The sequence below is a fragment of the Apus apus genome, chromosome 1 (assembly GCF_020740795.1).
Source record: "Apus apus isolate bApuApu2 chromosome 1, bApuApu2.pri.cur, whole genome shotgun sequence".
Taxonomy (NCBI): Eukaryota; Metazoa; Chordata; class Aves; order Apodiformes; family Apodidae; genus Apus; species Apus apus.
Window position 1 is genome coordinate 183060789 of NC_067282.1, and position 24527 is coordinate 183085315.

Genomic DNA, 24527 nt, shown 5'->3' on the forward strand with positions numbered 1-24527 from the left:
TACCACTTATGTTTACTTTATTAGTACACCAATGTCCTACAAATTTTAAAAAGTAATTAAACATTATTGAAGCAAGCATTAAATGCAGCCCTTCAGCTTGAAAACCACATAAAATTGATTTTAAAAAGAAATCAAACTGTAGCAATTGCCAGTCTCTGGTACAGCCCCCAGTAATTTACACTTCTTCATTCTCAGAGTAAGAGCTGGGAAGGAAAAAAGAAAAAGACTGAACTTGTCAGCATCAAAGATGCCTTTTACCACTATTACAATGTAAAAGCTACCCTGTTTAACTTCTGATAAAGTTCCCTAATTGAAGGATTTAATTACTGCTGCCGTTCAATAACAGTCAGTATTACTACAGTTAGGGCAGGGTAAACTTCACAACTAGCTGTAGTGATTCTGTTTCATGTGAAGCATACTGCTAAGATTTGAACTGCAATGTTGTAATGTATTTGAAACCATGCAATAGTATAAACCAGCCTCAACATTCATGTAGCATTGCATTTGAAATAAAGGGGCTAAATAAACTAAGAGCTGCATCACTTAAAGAACATAGTGCTATACTAGGTTTTAATAAGAAAATTTAGATACAGAAAAAGTAGGGTATGAAAATAGTGTTTTCCTTCTTGCATTATAACTAAATTACATTAAGGTTTTTGTCAGTCTCACATATTACATTTAAACTCCCTTATTGATGGAATGGAAAGTATTCACATGTACATGATCATCCAGGTGTAAACTTGAACATTAACAGGGAGTAGCTTTGTAGAGGATTATGACAAACCTTTACAGATTAAATGAGGTATTGCACAGATTAATAAAAAAGCAAAAGGCAACAAAAATATACAGCAAATTGGTAGAACATTTACATGATAATTTTACAGAATCCATAGACAGAAAGTAGTGTTTAGTATATCATTCACCTTAAAAAATATATATATATATAATAACATATGATCAGTCATCCCATTCGTCATCATCCTCAAAGTCTTCTTCATCATCTTCATCCTCATCTTCATCTGCAAGACAGAAGAGGAGCAAGTCACTTACATGCAGCAAATTAACATGACAAAAGCATTACTGATTTCTCCCACAGCTTTCTGAAAACAGTCAGTTCAAGGAGGTCAGGACAATACATTTGGTAATACTCTATTTTTAAAGATTGCTAGACATGACATTGGGTTTAGACGTATCAGCTGAAAGTTAAATCTGTTTCCATTCTAACTCCTTTACCCAGGTAGGAAAAAATGTATCTTGTTTTCTGCTGTGAAGGAAAGAATCAGAAGTTCTCATTAACACACACTACTGTTAGCTTTCTTAGAGAATGTAAGTGGCCAGCTTGTTCCAGACTGGGTTTTAAACTTCAGGGACAGATTAATTTCTGAAACTTAAGAACTGCTTCCCCAGGTTTACTACATAATGGAATTTCTGTTTGCTGTGGAAGCAGGTACAAAAAAGTTTGTGAGCTCAAGACTGCTACAGTTACTGGAATATCCTACACTGTGTAATGCACATCATTTTCAACATAAATGCTTGTTGTCAACTATATTCAACTTTCCACTGTTTTGATGTGTCTCATAACTTACAAACTGTAGTCTGATAATTTTAAACTACTTATTTGTAAGGCAAGGTCATTTCCTTCCCTTGAAAAATGCTGTAATTAGCACTCTTCTGGCACTGAATTTATGTAAAGTACACATACTGGAGATTACTACATCGGGCAGCAAATCCACAAACTGCATTGCACTTAGGTCAAAGAGTCTGCAGACTGCGAGTGCAGTTTTGGTATCAAGGCAAGCTCTGGGAGAAAAATATACCAAAGCCTGAACAGAAGAACCAAACAACCCCACTGCAGCTACTAAAGTACATTGATTAGAAGCTGGTATTTGAGAAACTGGTATTTGAGAAATGCAAATCCTCTTGCAGCTTTATTTTTTCCAAGCACTGAAGTGTGAAAAGTTGATTCAGTACTAATACGGGACTAGTCAAGTAACACTAGTTATCTGATTATTATCCAGCAGGTGGCATGCAAAGCACACTGGAAGCCACAGTTTTAAGAGCATGAATCTTTGGAAGAGTTTTGGCTTCTAGAAACAGAAAGCATTGAAAACCTTCCTTTCAAAATATTTTGACAACTTGTTTCATTAGACATCTAGTGGATAAAAATGCATCAGTAGTTTAAAAACTATATAAAAGCTTTATAAGGATATTAACCTTGAATAGTAATTTTTAATTCAGTATTATCAGTAATTCAGAGCTATCAGTAATTCAGAGCAGCACAAAGAAACCATTCAACCCATCACTAGGGGCCTGCCTGGAGTGTTCTGTATTGGACTATATGCTGAAATCCATGCTTTTTTCCAACAGGACTTCATGTGGAACAGAAGTGTTAACGTTTGAAAACTTGCCACTGTGAAGTCAGAAAAATATCATCAGGTTCACCTGAAGAATGAATGGCTTTGCTCCTTTTCTGCATAACTTCCATTAATGCACCCACAATTCCTGAGGTGGGTGCAGGTGTAGGTGGTGCACTCTCCTGGCCATCAGATACCTTCAAAAAAAGGATACATTAGAAAGATGCAATTAGCAGCACAACACTTTTGTATTTCTCGACATTCCTTAAAAGATTAACAGGTTTACTTTCAGCTAGAAGAAAAGTGCAAATGCAGTTTGTTTCTTTAGCTCAAGCTAAAATTTTCTTTATAAAAGTATCAACCTTTTCTCTTTTGCATATAACACAACTGCAGTTAGTCCATACTCAAGATGAAGTATTTCAGCTCTATCAGGCAGTGAATGCTCAGCTAAAGGAAAGCTGCTTAATATGGCTGTACAGGCATGATTCGTGTGCCTGCACAGTCATTATTTATCCTTCATATATACCACAAAATATACTTTTTTTTTTGTTTGATAACCAGGTCTGATTTGGGCTGATAATACCTTTTGAAAGTAACAAGTAGACTTTGATACTGCACACCTGTAATGGCAAATAAATACTAACATGCTCTCATGCTTTTTATGTGAAAAGCCTCAAGTGCAGAAAAGTGGCTAAAAACACCAAACAAAACAGAAAACAGCAAAAGTGAGTCTAGATTAGGGTTTGTAACAGTAAAATGAAGTTAAGCAAAAAATAGTTGCAGGTTAGATGACATCTATGAGAACACATAATCTAACAATCTAAACCAAAAGTGTAAAGAACACAAGGAGGGATGGCAAGAGATGACAGCTGAAGGGTTAGAAGTGAAACTCCTTCTAGGTATAACATCCTCTAGATGGCAGTCATCAGGCTCTCTGGCCAACACAGCTGTGAACACATTTCTGCAACCCAACCTTAACAGCTCTCCTCTACCTACAAGTAAAATTATTTTAAAGAAATTCACTGACAAGAAACAGTAATACAAGTAGCCTAAGCTGCAGCAGAACAGCAGAGGCATCCCACAAGGGCAGCACTTTTCCAGACACAGGCAGCCATCTTCTTCCAAGCCCCAACATTTGCAAAGCACAGGTTCATTTTAAGATGGAATAAAAACAGTAACAATAAAAATAATAATAATCTGGTGTTTGCCTTCCACTACCATAATTGCCAAACTCATCCCCTGCAGTTGTTTAGATTATTTTACTGAAGTATCAGGAGACTAGCAATTTTTCACAGTTCTTGAAAAAGTTCTTTACAGCCACAATACTGTGGTATCACTGCCGATTTTATGCTTAAAGCTTTTCAGTAAAAGTGAGAAATGAGTCTGAATCAAGGATAATTTCATGCACCAATACTTACCCATAGCAGCTATGTGTTTGAAACATTTTCTCAATATGACTGTTCAAAGCATTACTTCAAAAAAATCAAGAAGTTATGATGAGGCCAAAAACAGAGCCACAAGTTACTGTTTATACTGCAATACATACTGCAGCCATTTCCAAGTCCCAAGAGATAAGAAAAAGCTTTTACTTACGGATTTCAGCTGTATACCCTGTCGTATCTGATCTAACAGTGCATCTCTTCCTGAGCAGGACACTGGTCGACTGTTCTGTTCTACTTTCTTTAACTGAGCTCCTTCTCTGATTTGATCCAAGAGTGCAGCTTTGTTTCCTGCAGGAACTGGAAGCTGGTGATCAACCTCTGATGGAAGGCCTGGAGGTGGAGGAGGACCAGGAGGGGGTGGAGGAGGAGGAGGTGGTGGAGGAACAGATGATCCACTTGCTGGTGGTGGCGGTGGGGGAGGAGGGCCAGACGGTGCAGAGGATGAATGCACTGGTGGTGGTGGAGGATACATCCTGTTTGGAGGAGGTGGGGGCACCGTGGCACCCGGTCTAGAGGGAGGTGGGGGCGGAGGTGCTGCTGTGGGAGCTCTTGAAGGAGGTGGAGGTGGTGCCCCTCGACCCCTAGCAGGGGGAGGAGGAGGGCCCGAGCTATGGGGAGGTGGTGGAGGTGGAGGGGGTCCTCCTCTGCACGGTGGTGGGGGTGGTGGAGCTGAAATTAAACAAAACAATTTGCAATTACATGCTGCTCCATACCTCAAAGTCTTTCAGAGACTAGCAGAAAAAGAAAAAAGGCTTTGCCTTGCCTTTTGCAAGGATCTCTGTGCCTCTGCAAGTTTTACCAATTCTGGATTAAGTTGAATATAGCTGAATATAAGCTATGCTTATATGAATGAAAACTGAGCTGAATATAGGCCCTGTGTCTGTGGTGTATCTTGTAAAAGAATTGACACTGCTGGAAGCAAGTGTCATATGTAAAAAGATTAGTCACAGAATAAGCTTGGTCATTAATTTTGGTTTGGTTCTATTTGGTCCTAGTAATTTCCTTTATAATCTAAGTGTATTTGTTAGTGTTTCGATTTCTCATGACAAAAAGCAGAACAATGTCAGAAGAGTCATCTAAAATTTTTCTGCACTAGGACAGAAGGCAAGAAGTTTTAGAAAATACACTTAAAGTGAAATAAGAACTTCCAGTTTATGATCTATCCATTATTTTATTAGGTAATTACAGAGGCAAATAGCAGAAGATGCTGCTTCAAAAACTAACAAAAACCCTAGTAATACATGATGATGTGGCATACCCTGACTCTTACTCCCTTGTACTGAAAATTAGTTCCAACAATGTATTTATGGAAGGGACCACAGAAAGGAACAAACTTCAGGGCTACCTCTAGGCACAGGATCATTTCTATAGGAAACAACCTTGAAATGTACTCTACTCCGCTAATGGCATTTTAAATAGCACTGTTAAATTTTCTCTTCCATTAAGCCTCTAATGGCTTATGGTGCTTCAGGTTGTGTGGTTGTTGTACATAACTGCTTTATAATCCAGATGCTGGCATACAACTAAGGAAATTCTCATTTGAGTGTATACACTTTGAAATCAAAAAGCTACATGCTGAGAAAGTAGGCTGTCTACATTGGAAGAGAGGGGGGACATCCCTAAAAAAAGGGATTTTGAGGAAGTAAGAGATTCTAGTGCCTCAGTGCCTCCATCCCTGCTCATCTTAGAAAAGTATACCCATCCTAAAATTATGTTCTTAAATTTCACAAACTGCTCTGTTTTCTTCCATCCTTTCAAAAGAACAACATGAGGAGATTCTCCTCTCAAACTTCATGTGTCTTGCAGAGTCATACTGCCAAAATTCTTGATTAAAAAAAAATTCCACCACTTCTTGACTGACATGACCATAGTTTCCTTTTTGGCCATTGGAGGCCAGTATTTTTAAATATAATTTACTCAGCAAGCACTACAGACAGATTTTCTGTATTACTGAAAAGATACAGAACATGGTCATGCTCCAGAGTCTGCAGTGACTGTAGATTTTGAACACAATGCTTAAATTTTCCTATGGGGAAAGATTTTATTTACATTGTATCTAGAGAGATACATAGAGTCTGTGGAAATAGATTTCAGGAGTTTTTATAAGGTTGTCTGCACTCAGCTGGAGTGAAATGAGGGAGGAAGAGGAAGAAGGGAGCACCATTACTTCATCCTCTCTCCCTTCCCCCCAAACAGATGGTACAAGAAAGAAAATACAGTTTTTTATACATGCACATTAATCCGAACATGGCTATTAAAAAAGGTACATAGAAGTTATTACTGATGGTGTTGTCACTAAAAAAAACACCCAATCAACAGTACCAAAACTAGGGGAAGGGAAGAAAAAAAAACAAAAAAGGAACTTCTAACTGAGTAGAACAAGCTGCCTGCAAGTCTCTAGTCAGCATCCTAGCAGGATGAATATATAAGCACAGAAATTCTTGCAATGAACCACAGAAAAATGTGTTTCAGTTGAGAAAGAACACTTCAAACAGCAGTCAAGCCTACAGATCAAAAAACGTAACAGTGGATAAACCCAATGAAATACTGGATTCATTTTATCTACCTCTACCAAGAAGCACAGAGGTAGATTGTTATCATGCAAGTTAAAGATAAGGCAGCTTTTCTTTCAATTGCATACATGCAAATGGCCCTAACTTGAAGTTAACACACATGTAATAGAAAAATACGCATTTTAGAAGTATTTTAATCTAGTCACAAGACTCCAAGGCAAGTCTTCTGAATCTCATTTTATGGTCAGCAATCTGGGATCAACAACTCTGCAAACACTTAAACAGAGTTAAGATTATATAAAGAAACTGACAGATTTCTTACTGAGAAAAAAAATCATAACTGAATTTTTTCTTGCAATTTAACTAAGCTTGACAATAATTTTTAGTATTGAAACAGATGTGGACTAAAGTTTCTAATTTAGGAAAGAAATCACACAGCAGCATGAATACTTTGAAGCATACACTTAGATGCCACATAGTACATACCACTCCACCGTGGGGGACCTAAGGAATAAATGCAACAAGTCATTGTACTCTGAACCTGTATCTCTTCAGTCACTTGAACAATTTATCCACTAGTTTAAAAATGCTCTAATTTCAATGGCATTAATATCCTGTTTCTCTTGAGAAATGTTCTAGGCAAATTTTTGAAAGTCTGACAATAGCAATGTAGTTTTCAGACTGACTTGCTATGTTCCACTAGATAATGCATCAGCTGAGATCACATTTAAAGGTTAGGCAGGAAATGGATTATTTGAGAATTTTATAGCAGCAGCAGCCTGCTCAAAACTAGTACTTTTAAATTTAAATTAGGAAATTTTATTTTTTTTTTAAATATTCATATAAAATTTGCAGGCCTGTAGCTGTTACAAGGTTCATTACCCAGTGCTGCCAGGTTAAATGGGCACCACACATACACCTGTCAGATGTGCTACTACTACAGCTGACAACAGCAATATGGCTTCATGGCTTCTAAGATTTTAATTTATTTATAAGAGTGAGATTATAAAATAACTATGCAACAGTCTGAAAAATCTATAGGAAATATACTACATAGCTTTACAGTCAGACTGTTACTGGAAATCACTTAATGGACATAGAGAAGACCCTTATTCATTAGGGAACTGTCATGGGTCATGCATGAACATTTTTACATAGTGTATGGTATGCAGGAACATTATGAAATCCAATGCAGTGACAATGACACAAAGTCCTAAGAAGAGAATAAAAAATTGCTCATAATCAACAGCTTCTACTCTAATCCTTAAGGCAATAAACACCCTGCTAATTTTACATGGAAATAAAAGGAATCCCACCTTGTCTGCGCAGTTCATTTTTAACAGCTTCTACGCCTCCTGTCTTTTCAATGAAATCATATATGACCTTCGAAGTTTCTTTGTCTTTTAGTTGAGCCTCTGAAATGCCACACATATCAAACAAGTTTTTCAGTTCTGGATCCAAGTTGTTTACCTGCAAGTGAGATACGTTAGATTTAAGTACCCTGAAAAAGAAAAATGTTTTAAAATATCACTTGTAATGGGGAAAAAAACCCACAAATCATGTAGTTAAAAGCAACAGCAAAGCCAAGGACATACTTCTGGGTTGACTTTTCAGTCAGAAAGGACTGCTTTAGGAGAGGTAAGCGCCTTGCACAACAACTTAAGTTTTACATGTTTTCCCCTCAGTCATGGATTTCTCCTATTCCCTTCTACTCCGATATCTCTCTCTGTTTTAATCATACTCTAAAATAATAATTTATAATTATCTTGACATACAGTTAATTTAATACCAGTCTTCACAATGTACATTAAAAAGCCTCTAAAGCTTTCAATTATTCAATGTCTTTAATAACATACTAAATTACTTACATCAAAACCTGTGTTTGGATCCCAACCGACATGTCCAATGTGTCTAAAAAGGCAGAAAAGTCCATTTAATTAGCATTAAAAGGACCCTGTTAACTAAAATAACAGGACACCAAGATAACTAGAAATATCTACCAGCTTCTACTTCCAGGCTTATAAGACACTAAACAATTCTAAGTGCCCAACCTGAGAAAGGAACAGTAAAACTTCCTCTACTCCCACTTTTTGTCTCGTGTCAAAAAGATCAAGTAAGTTGTTTTCCCCCTTTACCTTATGGTCTGTGGCAAAACATGAACGCTCCATGCCACCCTGTGATGCACATGGATGATGATAGAAGGACTGTGCAGAGATCAAGGGAGGAGTTTGGTCTTTATATGGAAACAGGACTTGGAACTACTGCTAAGGTTTTCGGTGTCATGCAGTTGGAAACCACCTCCCTACCATCACTGTTCTCTCATCACCCTTCTCACACTCATTTCCTTCCTTCAAAGACAAAAAGTCAAGACTGTTTTATTTGCCATCTTCTTAGGCTTCTACTAGCCATTTCACGTGGCTTTTCACTGAGGTATTTTATGTAATGCTAAGAACATTTAAAAAGGCAGAAGAGTTTGTGACCCTCCAACTACTTCATGCAACTGCTGCTGGCTATAGAAGACAGAACCATAATGTTACCAACATTCTGTATTTCGAGTTTGTTTTTGCCCATGGCCAGTTGTAGAAAGTCAGTCTTCAGGAAGTCCAACTACAAGTTTAAAAATGCCAGGTAAGCTGTTAGTACCCAACCCAGTTTAGGCTAAGCTTATGAAATTACAAGGACTGTTTCTCTTTACTTATATAGAGCTTAATGCAACAGACTTTATATTCTTGCTTGGGTCTGTTAGTACCACCAACTTCACAAGCTGGCTTAATGAGAATACTGAAGCTCAATGATCAACTTTAGTCTCTGTATAACTATGATTAGTTAACTACTTAGCTTGCTGGTCGAGAATAAAATTAAAAGATCTGGCTTTAAATGACATTGTACTACAGAAGAGGCAAAAAAATTGAAACCTCCCTGTTCTGCCTACGAATTTAAATGCCTTTCACAAAACATAGGATGATTTATTGAGTACAGTCCAGGATGTTAAGCTACAGCTTGCTTCACATAAATTAGACATGCATTTCTTAAAATATAGCCTCATATCCAATTGTAATGTATTAACTAGCACATACAATTTGACAAAAATGTACCAGCAAATGCAGTTATACCCACATACTTCTGCACATCTGTGCAACTCAGGATACTCTCTTAGGATGCTGTGAGACTACAAGTCAGAGCTTAGTGCACTTAATTGATATTAAAGTTTATATGGAGTAGTGTAAGCATTATTTCTCACTTATTTTTCATCCCTTAGAGTAAAATAGGTTACTTGTAGACACTGACTGTAACACATTTGTTTTCAGAGGTCTTTTCAATGAAAATGCATCCTTGCCAGGTAAATGCAAGTCTGATGCTACTTAAGGTAATGTATATAGCAGTAAGTTATATTCACACCAAGTAGAGTGCAATTATTTTTTTTCTGCCCAGAACACTGAAAGTTCACATTTTTTTAACAGAAGGCATTTAAAAATTTTATGTGATGATTGCAACTTCAATCTGGCATAAACAGTGACAGTATTGGTCTTCATCAGCATCAGAGCTCAAGGGACATACAAATTATCCTACTGGCATATTTGCCCAACAATGCCAAACACCAATTTCCATATATTTGTATGAAACCAGCAATCCAAGTGTCTTACACAGTGAGATGACACATAGTTGCACTCTAAGGACATTTAACTAGATCTTAAGCTGAACTAAAGAGACTTCCAATCTTTATTTGCAAAGGTTCAGCACTTTCAACTGGATGTTAAATTTAATAATGTATTTTTTGTTTGAACTTCATTAAGTATTTTATTATCTTATTCTCAGCTTTTCTAGGTCAGACCCTGACAGACATTATAAACAAACATAAGTCATTTTATATCTGTGCTGCCACACAACCCCTGCCACAAACTGTGATCAGAGATAAGACACCCTAATCCAAATCATTATTTGCAATTTTGTCCATGTATGCTGAAGTCTGCAACAGCAGAGCCACAGCACTGACTGGCTACCAATCACTATTCAGTTTTCCTTGTTTCACTCTTCCTTCTTTTCCGCATTTTTCAGTTGGGCATTATTAGGTGTAGCATTTTGATGATACCTCAGAGTATGGCTGATGTCTGAACCATCTAAACACAGTCTGGTTCAGGAAGCATTTTTGTCTATCTGTTCTTCTACTTTCTGTCCACTGTCCCATTCTACAAAGCACTGTCTCCGAACACTGTGCAGTAACATGACTGTACCTGGGAATACCAGCAGCACTTCTATGGAGTCTTACTATGAGAAAGCACGTCACTGGAAGTGATGCAAAATAACAATTCAAAAGAACAAGACATTCACTTGGCATGTAAACCCCACAGAAACTTATCTTTTTTGTAACTAACTGAAGCTCTTTACATTCTTGTTGTTTTAGCAAGCAAAGTACACTTACTTTCAAAGGCAGAAGATTAAAATACCAAATGATACTTCAGGAAAACAAGAATTAATTCAGTAAAGTGACCAAAACCAAGTTTTCATGACAGTGAAACTTAAAATAATGCCTCATAATTATTCTAAAATATTGAAAATACAAAAGAAACAATATTAGAAAAAAAACAACCCATTACCAAGAGGTGTATTCATGCATGCTGGACTTTCACCACAAGATATCGGTGCTAGTCCACATATCAGAGTAAGACTGTAAACAGAAAGCCAGGGAAAAAATATTTCTATGTCGTTTCTGCTGTGACAACAGTCAGGACCCAGATGTGTATATGGTATGTCAAAGCAAAGCTAAGCAGGCACAGCTGTAAGAATAAGAGTGTTAGAGCTGACCACTGAGGGTTAATAAGAGTGTGCACTGAGCTGACTACTTCAGTAAGGCATCCTTTTATGCAGCTACATTGTTTTCTAAGCTGTTTTAAGATAGCAAGTTACTTTTTGTTTACAGCTGCAGTAAACTCCTCACCTGTATATAAACTAAATTGCTTTTAAACCCCACAGCATTCCAGCAAGCATTCTCTGTAGTTCAGGTTACACACAACAGTCACAGATTTAATTCTTGAGGAAGAGTAATTGACACCAAGGAAAAACAACCCACCCAAAAAAACCCCATCCACCAAAATCAAACCCAAACTCAAAAAAGTCCTTACTGGAAATTAGATGGTGTTCCAATATCTGCCTTTGTCAACCTTTTCTTTTTAGTTTTTCCTTTCTTCTTTTCTTTGGTATATGAAATATTGTTGACTTGTGGAGTATAAAATCTGTTAGTTGTAATTTCTGGGTTTTTTATATCAACAGTTGCCATTGGTAGATTTGGGCCTGTGAAGGTAAAGTAAAAGATTTTTACTTTTGTGTTTCAATAAAGTCATATTTAACCTATAACCTTTTTTTTCCTGTGGCAAAATACTTGTACTGCAGCCATAGCTCTATATACCACATGCATCTGGCTGGGTTCTGGATGTCAGATGCCCAGACCAAATGATTTGCTGAAGCAAAGTAAATAAATGTTGCAAGAGCAAAGTGATGGCAGAAAACAATTTATAAACTAGAATTTGGTTTTTCTGAATTTGACAAATAATTTTTAAATTAAAGAGTCTTCATGTGCACAGAACACATGGAATGAGACATATTAAGGTACACCATAGCTGCAATCCTAGAGAAGATCAAAGAAGTGAGTGGCATGAACAGTAATACCCAGGAGGCCATTCCCTTGGCAGCACAGTCAGCTCATCTTAAAGGAAAGGGAACTTGGCTTAGCAAGCCCGAAGTGGGAATGCCCCTGCACACAGAACCTGAACATCACAAGAACTTTAGAATGCCACTCTGGACACACTATTGTCTTCAAACAGAGGACAGTAGCTATGAAAGTATTCAGGATTTTTTGTGCCTTACTCTTTGACAGGTTTGCAAAATAACTGAAGTCCAAGATAAAAAACAGCTTGCAGAGTAGTGACAGTAAAAACAGCATGAGAAACACAAATAAGACATTCAGATTATGAATTACATTGTCAAACCTGGTCCTTAATTACAAACAAATCTAAACTATTACTCTAGTTATTTAAAATTCATCTGAATTATAATACTAAAATGCTAAAATTGGCAGGAATATGTTACTTGTGTAATACCAGCAAATAAACATACCTAACATGTTTTCCACTTGGATGTTTTTAACTTTGACAGAAGTATTTAAATACTAAGAGTCAATTTATGTAGTTTTCATATATGCGCATATATATATATATGTATGTATGTTTAGACATACATATTTTTAAAGAAACCTGCAAAAATAGTAAGTTATAATAAGACCAGCTTGGCCTAAAATAGTTTAAAAAAAAAATCTTCATCTTCCTTGTGAGTTATTACTGAACAGATAGCAAATCAATTAAAATAAGACTCACGCATCCAGACTTTGACAAATCTTAACCTTATTTTAACACTATTTTTTTATAACTGCATTTTGTATGGGTAATTAAAAGGTCTCCTAGGCATTCTGAAAAGACCAACGGCCTCTGGTTTCGCAGTCTAAAGTCCAAAACAGGCAAAGCAGACAATACAATGGATAACACAACTAATATTTGGAGTTTAACACCTCAGTGGGAAGTGCTTAGTGCAAGAAACAACAAGAGAAACACAACAGTGGGTAGACAAAACATGACAGCTTTTCCATTCCTCTAGCAGTCTTAAAGGATGAGCTTTAAAACTACATTGAAATTGCAGGAAAAAATTCTGTAGCATTTTCTGCCAAGCAAAAGTGTTTTGATCTAGAAATGTTATAATCTAAACAACTCTCCTTTGAGAATACAAAGCACAAATTGACCACACAGAGCTATCCAAAGCAATCTGCATTGTTAAAGTTCCACTTAAAGTTTGCATTAAATTCACTAATAATCAAATATTATAAACCCAAAACTTAACAAGTAGAGTTGAGAAAAATCTTCAGGATGAATTGAAAATTACAGCCTTAATTTTATTAGATACAAAACCAAAAACTCTGCAGTTCATTTGCACTTTAATCACTTACTATATTTTCTCTATTATAGTCTATTTTCACCCATTATAGTTACATTAGCAGTTTCAACAGCTGTACTGACGTTCAAAAAGAAACCTGCACCTTCGCAACACTAGGAAGTTTGTGATATTTTTCTCACAATTCCTAGCAATCTTTAAAAATGCACCTTTTTGCATGTAAAATCTGACACTAACCATACATGATTTTAACCCTGTAAAGCAGCAGCCATTTGCAAACTGAAGTTTTATGCAGCTGAGCTCAAATTAAGGTTTGACAGCCTGATTCCTTGATACTAGTAATATTCATACAAGAGATCACAGTAAACTCTTGAAGATGAAAATTTTTCTTACCATCAGGTCTAGACCTCGGATGTCCACGAGGGATAAAAGAACCCTGGAAAGGATTGTACTCTTCTAGAACTGCCATGTTTATATCCAGTAAAATTTTTCCCATCATACGACATGCACCTTCCCCATCAGGCGTGCACAGCTCGGTGAAGGATGATGAGAGAGGCATATAGAGCTCATCGTTAGGAAGTACCTGACAGTACAGTGGCTGTAAACATCCACTGCTATTAATATCAGGGACATCTTCAGAATGAGCTCCAGAAAATGTAGTACAGAACATAACAAATATTAATTCTTTTAAATTCTCTGTATTTTATTTAGAGCCTCTCCAGGCATTTTTCCTAGACTACAGACAGGTCAACAATAAATGCAAACTGTTCTAGATAACAGCTGAAACAGAATTCTTCCACATGGTTCTTAAAGATTCCCATAAAATCTAATTCTTGTCAAATCCTTGTTTCATAGGGAACTTCACTAAGAGGTCAGTTCAACCACAAGAACTCTTCTTTATTTGCATAGAGAGACCTAGCTATTACAAATGAGTAGAATATAAATCCCAGGAAATTACAGACTAATACATTTTACATAACTGTTAATGCCAATTTGATTTTAATCCTGCAATTCTACCAAAAAAATATCTTAAATCCTTGCCATTGAAAACGTCATACAAAGACAGAGCTTTTTCCATGCAGCTTCAATGTCTGCAGAAAATCCAGACAAGCCTCACTAAAACAAAATTCCCTACAGTATTTCAAGCATGGATCACATGAGTACAGAAATGTGACTGTTCTTGTTTTAAAAGTAATTATGCATTGAAACCCAGTAGAAAAAAAAACAAAACAAAAAAACAGGTTTTTTTTTTTACCCCTCCAATAGAATTTTACTGCATATGCAGAGTAAAACAAAAAACATCTAATATTATTTTTCCCCAGTTATAGGGTGATAGGATTTATCTTCTTTAATGTGAATTCCAAATGCTGAAATGCATGGGCTATAGACCATGTCCTGAGCATGTCTCTCGCCTGTAACTACAGAGAGCATAAACACACCAGGCTCTCTGCCATCAGAGAAGCTGGGCATTACAGAATTGGACAGAATCAGAAAAGGAAAATAGGTCATGAAAGTGTACATGGATTCCCAGTGAAACAGTTTAATAAAAAAATGAGATATCAAAGCTTTGACTAATGATTATTAACCTGAAACACTGGGCATAAGACTATGTATTCCAGACAGTATTCAAGACAAAGGCATAGGATCAAGGAATTCAAGTTTAGTGTGCAACATTCTTCTCAAAAACATGTTGTTGCTTGAAGTCTTATGGGATGAATTATGAGAGAATTTTAAGCACAAACTTTTCGCAGATTTAATTTTCTTAAATATTATTCCAATCACAGATAGCAAACTAGACAAACTGTGTTACTCTTGATAACATTTACAGGAGAGACAAAGGCTAACTTTTTTGTGGTAGGTGGCACTACAAAGTCATCACTGCTGCTGTAATTTCCATCTGCTCTGCAGACTTTGCCATCAGGGATGTTCTGTTTAGGTGAGCAGAAGCAGATATCACTCAAGAGGCAGAACAGTTAAAACCTTCTGCAAGCTCAGAAAAGCTGGTAAAACAATCATGGATGGAATTAACTCTGATTGTTTCAAAACTAAACTACCTAGTCTCAGTTCAAGGAATCAATACTAAAAAATTCCTGGCCTAAACTAATTATTGCATTAACTTCCTAAAAACTTAATGTTTATGAACAAGAAAGAGTAATTTCTGGAGAAGTACTCTGCATGAGGGAGGCTTTATTTGGGTATAAAGCTCATCAGTAGCACCCATAATTCAGGATTAGTTAAGGATTACCTATTTTAGTGACCTACCAACATGCTTGAATGCCCTGGTTAGTACAAATTTAAGACTACCTCCTCAGGTTGTAAGGGGACCCCAGATGATCAATTGACTATACCCCTGCTCAAGCAGCAAACCAAGAGTCACACTGATTTGACCAGTGATCTGGATCACCAACAGAAATATCACAAGAGAAACCACTTTTTAACCTCAGTGTGAATTGGGAACTACAAAGACTCCAAACTTGCTGTTCATTGATGCACTTTTAAAACTTGATTTTAGAATAGATGGTAAAAAAATGTTTGGATCAAGTTGATACATAGTTTTGACTCCTTCCATCAATTTAATGAGAGGATCTCCTGAAGAACCTGTATCTTTATACCAGTGAGATGCATTCCTGAGAGGCAAATAGATCTTCATGCAAAAACAAGCTGAATGTTGACAAACACGACACATGACCAAAAGGCTATGTTACACAGTTAGTTGGACACGCTGCAACTGAAATATGTCATTATGCCTACCTTTAGATAAATGGAGTAACTTCTAATCTCACCAAGGTTCTGTATAGTGATGCTACATAGGCATATTCTGAAGACCAAGCAGCAAATGCATGGTACAAAGTTTTCTCAGTTTAAGCGGAAGAGCCTCTGTCCTATTTGCAACAAAACATGCTCCTCCAAAACCATTATTTACAAATGCCAGTTAGGCCACGATTATTTGGTATTTGTTTAATCGCAGCTTCAAAGAACAGAAACAAGTATACTAAACACCACAATAAGAGTTTACTGCTTTTGCCACCACATGACTATCCTGAGTAAGTCCAAGGCAAAGTTATACATAAACAGTAAATGACTATGGTAGGGAAAAAAAAAAAAGCAGTAATTAATGCAAAAAACTTACCATTTGGTGGGTCTCGTCTTTTTTCTGTTGAAAAAGAAAAATAACTATTTATTCATAGGTACCACAGTAAAAAAGTATTATAAATTTTAGCTGCTAGTGAAGCTTTCAAAGACCTCGAAGTCACACTTAAGAATCAATTAGTATCCTTAAAGCCTACTTATGTAGTTGAAACAAAACATTACAGAACAAGAAAAACTCAGATAATAAGCATCTATTTCAAGAGGGCAAACTGAGTAGGAGCATAAAGAAATAGCTAGTGAGTTGGTTTCAGACATTTTGACTCCAAAGTAAGCTGAAATATTCAAAAAGCAGCTGTTTTGTTACAACCTATTAAAGCAAGATTTTTGAAGCATTATGCTTTCTGATTGACACTGAGGGATACTATTTCCTTAATTTTTATTTGAGATAAAATTAGTGCTTTTATACAGTATTGTTCTCCCACAGAGCCTAAAATATATTTTAATTACTTCTAGTTTTATGCAAAAAAATAGAACACAGAAGGCAAGAAACTTCACTTACAGTATCTAAAGGGTAACTGAACACAGAACAAAACTAGAATCTCATTATTACTGATCTGATATTCTAGTCGCAATGCCAAACTGCTTCACAGACCATGAAGAATTTGGCTTGATGATTTAAAATGTAGTTGTAAGCATTTCACACTCAGTGCTCTTAGCCTGTAATAGTAAATTCTCCCTCACTTACCATTAATTCTTATCTTCCACAAATAACATTTACCTACCCTGCAACTGTCCTTCAAAACCCTCAGAAAACAGTTACGCTATTTATATATCTATACACACACATTGTTAAGAACTTTGGATTTAGCAATACCCACATGGGCAAGCAGTTTGTCATCTTATCACACCAAAAACCATGGCTCTATAAGGAAGGTTGTACATCCCTCCCTTTTAGGTATGGAATATCTGAAATCTAACAGGGACTCCAAAGAGCTTTGTAATAAGAATCTGTAACAGACATTTCACTTTTCAGCAAGTCCCAGAAAAACTGCTAACTTCTTATATTTTTCCCAATAAAAAACATAAGGAAAAGGGAGAAGGTATCTCCAGAGATTGTACTGACTTTGTCCTAGCAATATTTAAAAATATTTACCATCCTAAGTAAGCCAGCCTCTTATCAGTCAGCTGATCTTCAGGTAGGAATAAAGAACCTGTCAAGGTCATCAAACATTCAAAAGAAGGTGACCAAAACCCCTTGAGAATCAACTTTTTCTGAGCAAGCTTCTGAAGACAGGCAGTCACCTCTTAGCACACAGCAGGTTAGTTTTAGGCAAAGAGTTGGAGAACATCTGCAAAGGTGCTTCAGCAAAAGGTAACGGGGGGAAGAAAAAAAAAAACCCAACAGATCTTTGGCCAAATATTGGGCTTTCTCTTCCTAGAATATTCAGTTTAAGAAGCCACTCATGTTTTGCTGCCAAAAAAATTAAATAAATAATAAAAAACCCAAACCAAAAAACAAACCCAAAGCCAACATGAACTCAACTTTTATAATTAGAATCTTATCCAACAACTCAGACAGCAAAGGAGAGTGCAGGAGTGATTTCAAGTCATTTGGCACAGAATGGAAAGCTGGCAAAAGCAGGAGGTATTAATATGAAGCGTTAAGTGGCCTTGTGCCAAATCATGGGAATCCTTTACCATTTTTGTTAGAAGGAGTTCAAGAGATAACATAGTGGAAAACAAAGAAAGACATTTTAAACACTTCCTGTAATTTTTGCTGTGTGTATAAAACATTAATTTGTGACCCCCAAGATACTAGATCTGTGTTTCTGTGGTTCCCACTGCTCACTGGAAAATACGAACTCTTGTTCTGAAGTACAGATGACATGACTGGAAAGCAGCTGATTTCTCCTTTTTTGAAAATTAAGACGCCTACTGATCCAAATCAGATCAACTTCACCAGCTACCTGTGTCCAAAAAACACAGCTCCTTTCAGTAAGTGTTCCTGGAAACAACAATTATCTCAGCTGACACTTGAATCCAATGCAAGCTGAGCACTTCAGAGATTCCCTCATCTCCTAGGCCGCAAAAACAAAAGCCGTTACCAAAGATGCAAGAAAATGCTCTCCATATTAAGTATCCAGATTGAAGCTTATGAAGTGCATTAGAAAGGGCATGAGGAGCTAAAAGCTTGTGGAGGAAAAAGACAGCTTCAGAGAGGGCTAGCAACTCCCATCCATGAGCTGCAGGTGGCCCATAAAAATCAGTCAAGAAGCCTTCCACTTCAGAAGGGCAGTTAACAACAAGGTCTGTTCCACAAGTCTCTGCTGGCTTTTTATGGCTGAGTGCTCAGCATGTGAAGAGGATGCTTCTGGGTGTACAAACATTAACATTTCTGAGGTAAGACAATAAAAATAAAAGCTGATGGTATACACATGGGGATGTGTGACCCTGACAAGCACTGAGAAGTGAAACACTATGTTCATGCTGCTTACTGGGGCAACTATTTGGGATCAGTTTAAGAAGTAAATCAAGAGACTATTTAAGTAAGCCTACCAGAGAAATTAACTAACTATAGTAATTTCTTCCTTACCTAAGGTTAAGAATGTAATTGACTTAAAAAAAAATTATCTACATAAAAACCAGCCCAATATTAAAAACATTAAGACATCACATAAATAATACTCTCTCTGCCTTTCTCCCTCAATCTATTATCTAGTAGATAATTTGTACATTTTCAAACTTCTGTACACTTTATTTGGAGGCAAACTTTCAACTCTCTGGAATTCCAGATGCACTTACTCAGGAGTTGTCTTTATACTAGAGTGCATTTCATGCTGAGTGAGGAAGAGTAGAATACTGTTGCCTCTTCTTGCATCTGTTAGACAGCATTTTGGGTACCAATTTTGGCACCAAGACATAGCTTCATGAGCCAGAACTGCTATTCTTGCTACCCTCAAAGAACATAAGCTTTCCATAAGACTCCTGGAAAAGTCTCCTAGCAAGCCCTAAATGGTGTAACAGGCAGGTAATCATATGGAATACTCATTTCAGTTGAAAGCATGTCAGGTGGTATTGCTATGAAATTAAACATATTTTGGAAGGCATGGGAGTAAAAATCCCATTAGAGAGAAAAACACCAAAACTAACAGCTTATTACCTCTGTTTTTGAGAAGTTAGGATACCTTATAATAAACTCACACAATTTATATATACAGTACAGATACTATATATTTTAATAATTTGTATTATATATAAATCAATGTATATGTATTATATAAGCATTTACCTATAAAAACTACACATGTAAACACCAACAGCAAATCAGCTTTGACTTTGCAAATGTAAAGGCTGTTATTTTAGAAGCACAATTAGATAGTCCCATCAATGACAAAAGCAGAACTCCATCTGGTGGCTTGACTAAGGAATCTCATTATTGTTTTCAACTTTGTTTTGCAGCTCTCAACAAGAAACAAAACACTTGGAGTTATTTGTTTTTGTTTTGGATTTGTGTGTGGGGTTTTTTTGTTTGGTTGGTTTTGTTGTTTGTGTTTTTTTTAAATTAAAGTTGTCTTCAAGTTTTAAGTGTTTGGGGATGAGTTGTTTGCTTGTTGAAAGAAAATGTATGGAGTAAACATCCCACAACATGAGTTTGAGAACACAAAGCAAGATGTTAACAAAAGAGTAAACAAGAAAAAATTATGTGATCCTGTGAAGAAAACCTCTATGTGGAAGGACAGAAGTGAACATCTGTCCTGTGAGCAGGAGGTTTGACTGAACCACTGTTTTGAAACAAAGTTTGCTATGGCCAGTTGGGCAAACGTATTTCCTCCCAAGCCATGTGTGTTCACTGTATGTAGCACTGTGTTTTAGACACATCATGGAGTTCAACTTCAAACACAAGGGATGCAAGCTCATGCAAGATTACTTTTTGCAACAAGTATGAGAAACATTATTAATGCTACTTCCTAATGACTCCACTTCTTCTCATGAAACCCTATGAACTTAGTCTAATTCTGAGAAGATGCAATCTTAAAGCAGTCACTTAAGCTGCTGGAACATATGCTCTGCACCCGAGTCATCATACCTGAATGAAATCCAAGTGAATACATATAGATCATGTAGGTTCCCATGAATACTTCCAAGAATGACACTCCAAGATGAGAGCTTCCTCCCTTTACATTAGTCTACACTGCACTGCCACTGCAATTCAATTCCAGAACAGACCCTGTAGCTTGGACACAAGTCTGTGTTACAGCTCACAGCAAGCCTGAGCACATCTATGTGTTCCCAGCCTACGTTTTATATCACCTTATCCTTTCTTCACGGGCATAAGGCTGTCAGACAGGCAAGTTGCTTATGAGCTCCCTGGAAAAGGACCAAGACAAGATCTGTAGGAAGCCTGCGCTCCCTTTACAACATTGACCATGTCCCTAAGGCATCTTGCAGCTGGCAAAAAGCATGATGTGCTTCAGACTGGCCTGTGCTGCAAAGGACAGTATAGATACATTATGTCTTCTGTTCTTTGCCTCCACCAAGATCAGTAGTTTTGAATAAAAGATATTTCTCTATTAAACACTGGACCAATGCCAAAAATTCATTCACATGAACTACTGAACATACCATATGGTAAAATCTTTGTTACAACCCACTTGGGCTGAATTTAAACACATCAGCTATAAACAGCCCAGAGCTAAAAGAGGGTTTAGTCAAATGTGAAAAGAGCTTACAGAGAAGATTTCTATTTTTCCCTCTGACAGCTTACCATTTTTGTTTTCTCCTGATCTATATTTTCAAACACCACAACCTTGGAGTCTCAGCTTACAAGGAAGCTTACAGCAAGGAGCATACAGTTATTTCAGAAAAATACTGTTTTTGCACAAAAGAGAAAAGAAGCATGTTTCAATAACACAGTTACTTCTAAATATTATTATGGCTGTAGTGCCTCCAGTAGCTTTCACACATAGCAGTGACTTCCTGCCTCCCCCCAGAACAACATAAACAAGCCTGAATTTGAGATTAATTTGAATATTTACCAGATTTTCTCTGCCGTCGTCCAAGTAAATCTGTTACTGTTTTGCGGAATAGTTTAGCTTCTTCTTCATTAGCAAAATTAAGACCAACTTGACATGTCTGAAAAACATTAATATTCCCCCACCCATGACTAAGAAAATGTTTTAAAGGCTTTCTTATATGTCGTCTTGTACCTTCTGAAGGTATAATCAGAAAAAATCATTACTGTAAATTTTGAACCAAGTCTTAGTGAAATATTCTAACTTAGGAATGTCTGTCTACTAATCAAGGTTATAGAGATCATGGCTAGAAGATTTGAGCAAAGTCTTCTAGCTTGAAAATCAAAGGGAGGAGAACATTTGTGCTTTAAGAATATACGACATTTCACAAACACGGTCTGCAAGTCAAAATGTAATCTCATTAAAGGGAGTTGAAAATCAAGAACGGTATTTAATGCTTCTGTCCTGTGGATTCAGTTTTCTAGCTGATATCCAAAAATATGCTTTTATAAATAAACTTTTTAAAAGTTTCAAGAACACTGGTGATTTACTTCTATAAGTAACTTACAGAAGGAAATAAAAACCTCAGTTATATTAAAGAAGCTACTGATCAAGTAAAAAGCATTTTAAAATAGCTATTCAAAGATGTTGAGACTCACATCTCCAGCGAAGGTATGAAAATATCCTCTAGGACTATTATATACAAAGTTATTGTACAGCTCCTGCTCCCACAATAATTTCCCATCCTGAAAAGAGCAAATAAAAAGATTTTCAAAAACTTTAAAATTGCAGGGTTTAACTTCTTTCACAAAATAACCTATTAAGAGTTCAAAGATGCACAGTGTTAAGCATCTGCCTTGCTATTCACCAGCTAAATGAGCTCAATCAAAACGTACTGGAACCTCAAATTCTAAAATCCCGCAATAGCAATCCTGGGAGCAGCAATATTGACCAGTGACAGGAATACAGTGATAACAGCTATAGTATTTCAGGCTTGACTTGAGAAGAGTTAACTCCAAGAGAACAAAAATCTCACCTTTTTAAGAAGTTGTATATATCAAAATGGCATTATAGTTCAGCATCCAAGGAACAGGTTTCTTACTAAGTCTAACACTCAAGTGACGAAATCACAAAGTCAAATGCAAGTGTCAATTGGTAACCCTGAACTAATCTGAGAGACTTCAAACATTAATTGCTGACAGATAATGAACTGTTCCTGGCTTGCAGAGATAATGGGAAGCTTTCCAAAATGTCAGCCAAGTCAGTAGGAATTATGCTTCTCAGTATCATTTTTGTTATGAAAACACATCTTGGACACTTAATCTCTTAGTTCCCACCATCTTGAGTGAAATATTATAATAGGACAAAGATCTTCAGAACAAATGCATATATTGTAGGGAAAAAAAACCTCAAAACTTGTTTGTCCTGCAGCTTTCACATGCATCAACACACTAATCAAAAAGATTTCCACCACTACAGAAACAGCATCTATTTTGTTGATATCATCCAAAGTAGTAATGCCCGCTAGAATTTCAACAGCAATCCATATCAGTGACACTATGCTAACTTTCACTAGTTTGGCTAATCAGATCTGTTGAGGACAGCTTCTGTGAGATGTAAGAAAACAATATCTGATCATGATTTCAACTATAAAAGCTGATATTTATGAAATTTAAATTGAGAATACCTGAGAAAGTCACACTTGCCTATTAATAAGCACTGTAATTGCAGCACTTAAAGCACAACCATTTACTTCAGAATTTCTATGAGTTTGCAGCTATGACAGCCTACACTTGTTCAATTCAAACTGGAGAATTAATACAACTCAAGCTCAAAGAGTCTGAAGAAGAAAAAAAGACGCTTACCTTAATGTCAAATATTCTGATAAAATACGACCTTTGTGGATTGTCCTTTACAAGGCAAGCTACACCACAGCACTTCTTCGACCACATGACATTGCGATCTGCTGCATATATTTGGACAACTGCTGAAGACATGGTCTAAAAAGAAAAGGTAGCTATTACTTTTAAGGTAAAAATCAGAAATTCTACATCTCACCTTTTATCAAAGCATCTCAATTTTGTTACTTGTTCTAGGTGGCAACTTTGACAATTTCCCAGGTGGTAACACAGTAAAGTTCAAATGACCCCAAATTACTCCTACACTTCGGATTTTAACGTCTACAGAAGATTTAGACAGCTTAAGAACCCAATTGAATTTGTTCTTGCTTATAAAATCAAAGAGACTATGCCTTTAAGAGGCAGACCAGAAACCATGAGAAATTACACTTCTTCACATCGAGGAGCCCAGCCACGCAACTAAACATCTTTCTGTTCAGTACTTCAAACTGGATAGAAATGCAATACTCAGGCTAGAACTGTTAATTACCCAGTGCCTGGAAACACTTCCAGGTACTGGAACACAACTGTCTACATTGCTTAATTGTTCAAATGATCTCTGGCATGATTTTTGCCTATGCCAAGTAGCAAGCTCCTAAAATTCTTGGGCATATTTTGAGAACTCACATGAGCTAGGCTCGTTCCCAGTTGGCAACTTGACATAGTCCTGTTTTTAAATTGAGATATTTTAATAAGAGATGAAGATTATTCCATATCAGATCACTTCAGTCACTCAGAGTATTCCAAAGCATATTTTCTAGCATATATGTAACTTGTACCCTACCTTAGGAGTCCTAGCAGGGAATGAAAAGTGGAGCCTTGAAAGAATATATATTTAGCAACCAAGTCATAAAGACATAAAGCTTAAATACTCTGTAATGGGACAGACCAGAGGCTATCTAGTCCAGATCTAATCTCCAATAGCACCAGATACCTAGGTAAAAATACAACAGTGCACTGTTACTCCATGAGAGTATACCCCAGCAACTGGCATGTTGGAGCTCAAACCTTTCTTGAGTCAGCATTATGTGTTTTAAATTCACAAAGGAAAAATCATACATGTGCTCTATCTAATCACTGTTCTTCATGGCTTCATAGTTGCTTCTCCATGCTACACATGCTTTTACAGGTTTTTGTCACGCTTCTTTGCCCTGCAAGTTCATTACTGTTTAGAAAGTGGTACTAGTTTTATGTCATTCTTGTATCAAGAAAAAAAAAATCCACACCATTCTAAACTCTGATTAGCCTTGTCACTCTCATTTTAATCTTACCTAGTCCTAAT

At 36.6% G+C, this 24527-nt stretch overlaps 1 protein-coding gene across 2 annotated transcripts in view; it reads right to left on the reverse strand.

Annotated features, from left to right (window-relative positions):
* WASL (WASP like actin nucleation promoting factor) overlaps nucleotides 1-24527 on the reverse strand; it is a 49344-nt gene continuing 24817 nt past the window's right edge. Inside the window, exons 2-12 of one of the 2 annotated variants that reach the window (XM_051614491.1) lie at nucleotides 23213-23347; nucleotides 22007-22093; nucleotides 21372-21468; nucleotides 16376-16399; nucleotides 11430-11598; nucleotides 8178-8220; nucleotides 7626-7779; nucleotides 6796-6813; nucleotides 3948-4465; nucleotides 2443-2551; nucleotides 1-1019 (exon numbers count right to left, since the gene is read on the reverse strand). In XM_051614491.1, the coding sequence (XP_051470451.1) occupies nucleotides 958-1019; nucleotides 2443-2551; nucleotides 3948-4465; nucleotides 6796-6813; nucleotides 7626-7779; nucleotides 8178-8220; nucleotides 11430-11598; nucleotides 16376-16399; nucleotides 21372-21468; nucleotides 22007-22093; nucleotides 23213-23347 (1416 nt within the window). In that variant the 3' untranslated portion in view covers nucleotides 1-957. The remainder of the gene's footprint in view (nucleotides 1020-2442; nucleotides 2552-3947; nucleotides 4466-6795; nucleotides 6814-7625; nucleotides 7780-8177; nucleotides 8221-11429; nucleotides 11599-16375; nucleotides 16400-21371; nucleotides 21469-22006; nucleotides 22094-23212; nucleotides 23348-24527) is intronic. The other variant, XM_051614499.1, reaches the window with a different exon arrangement.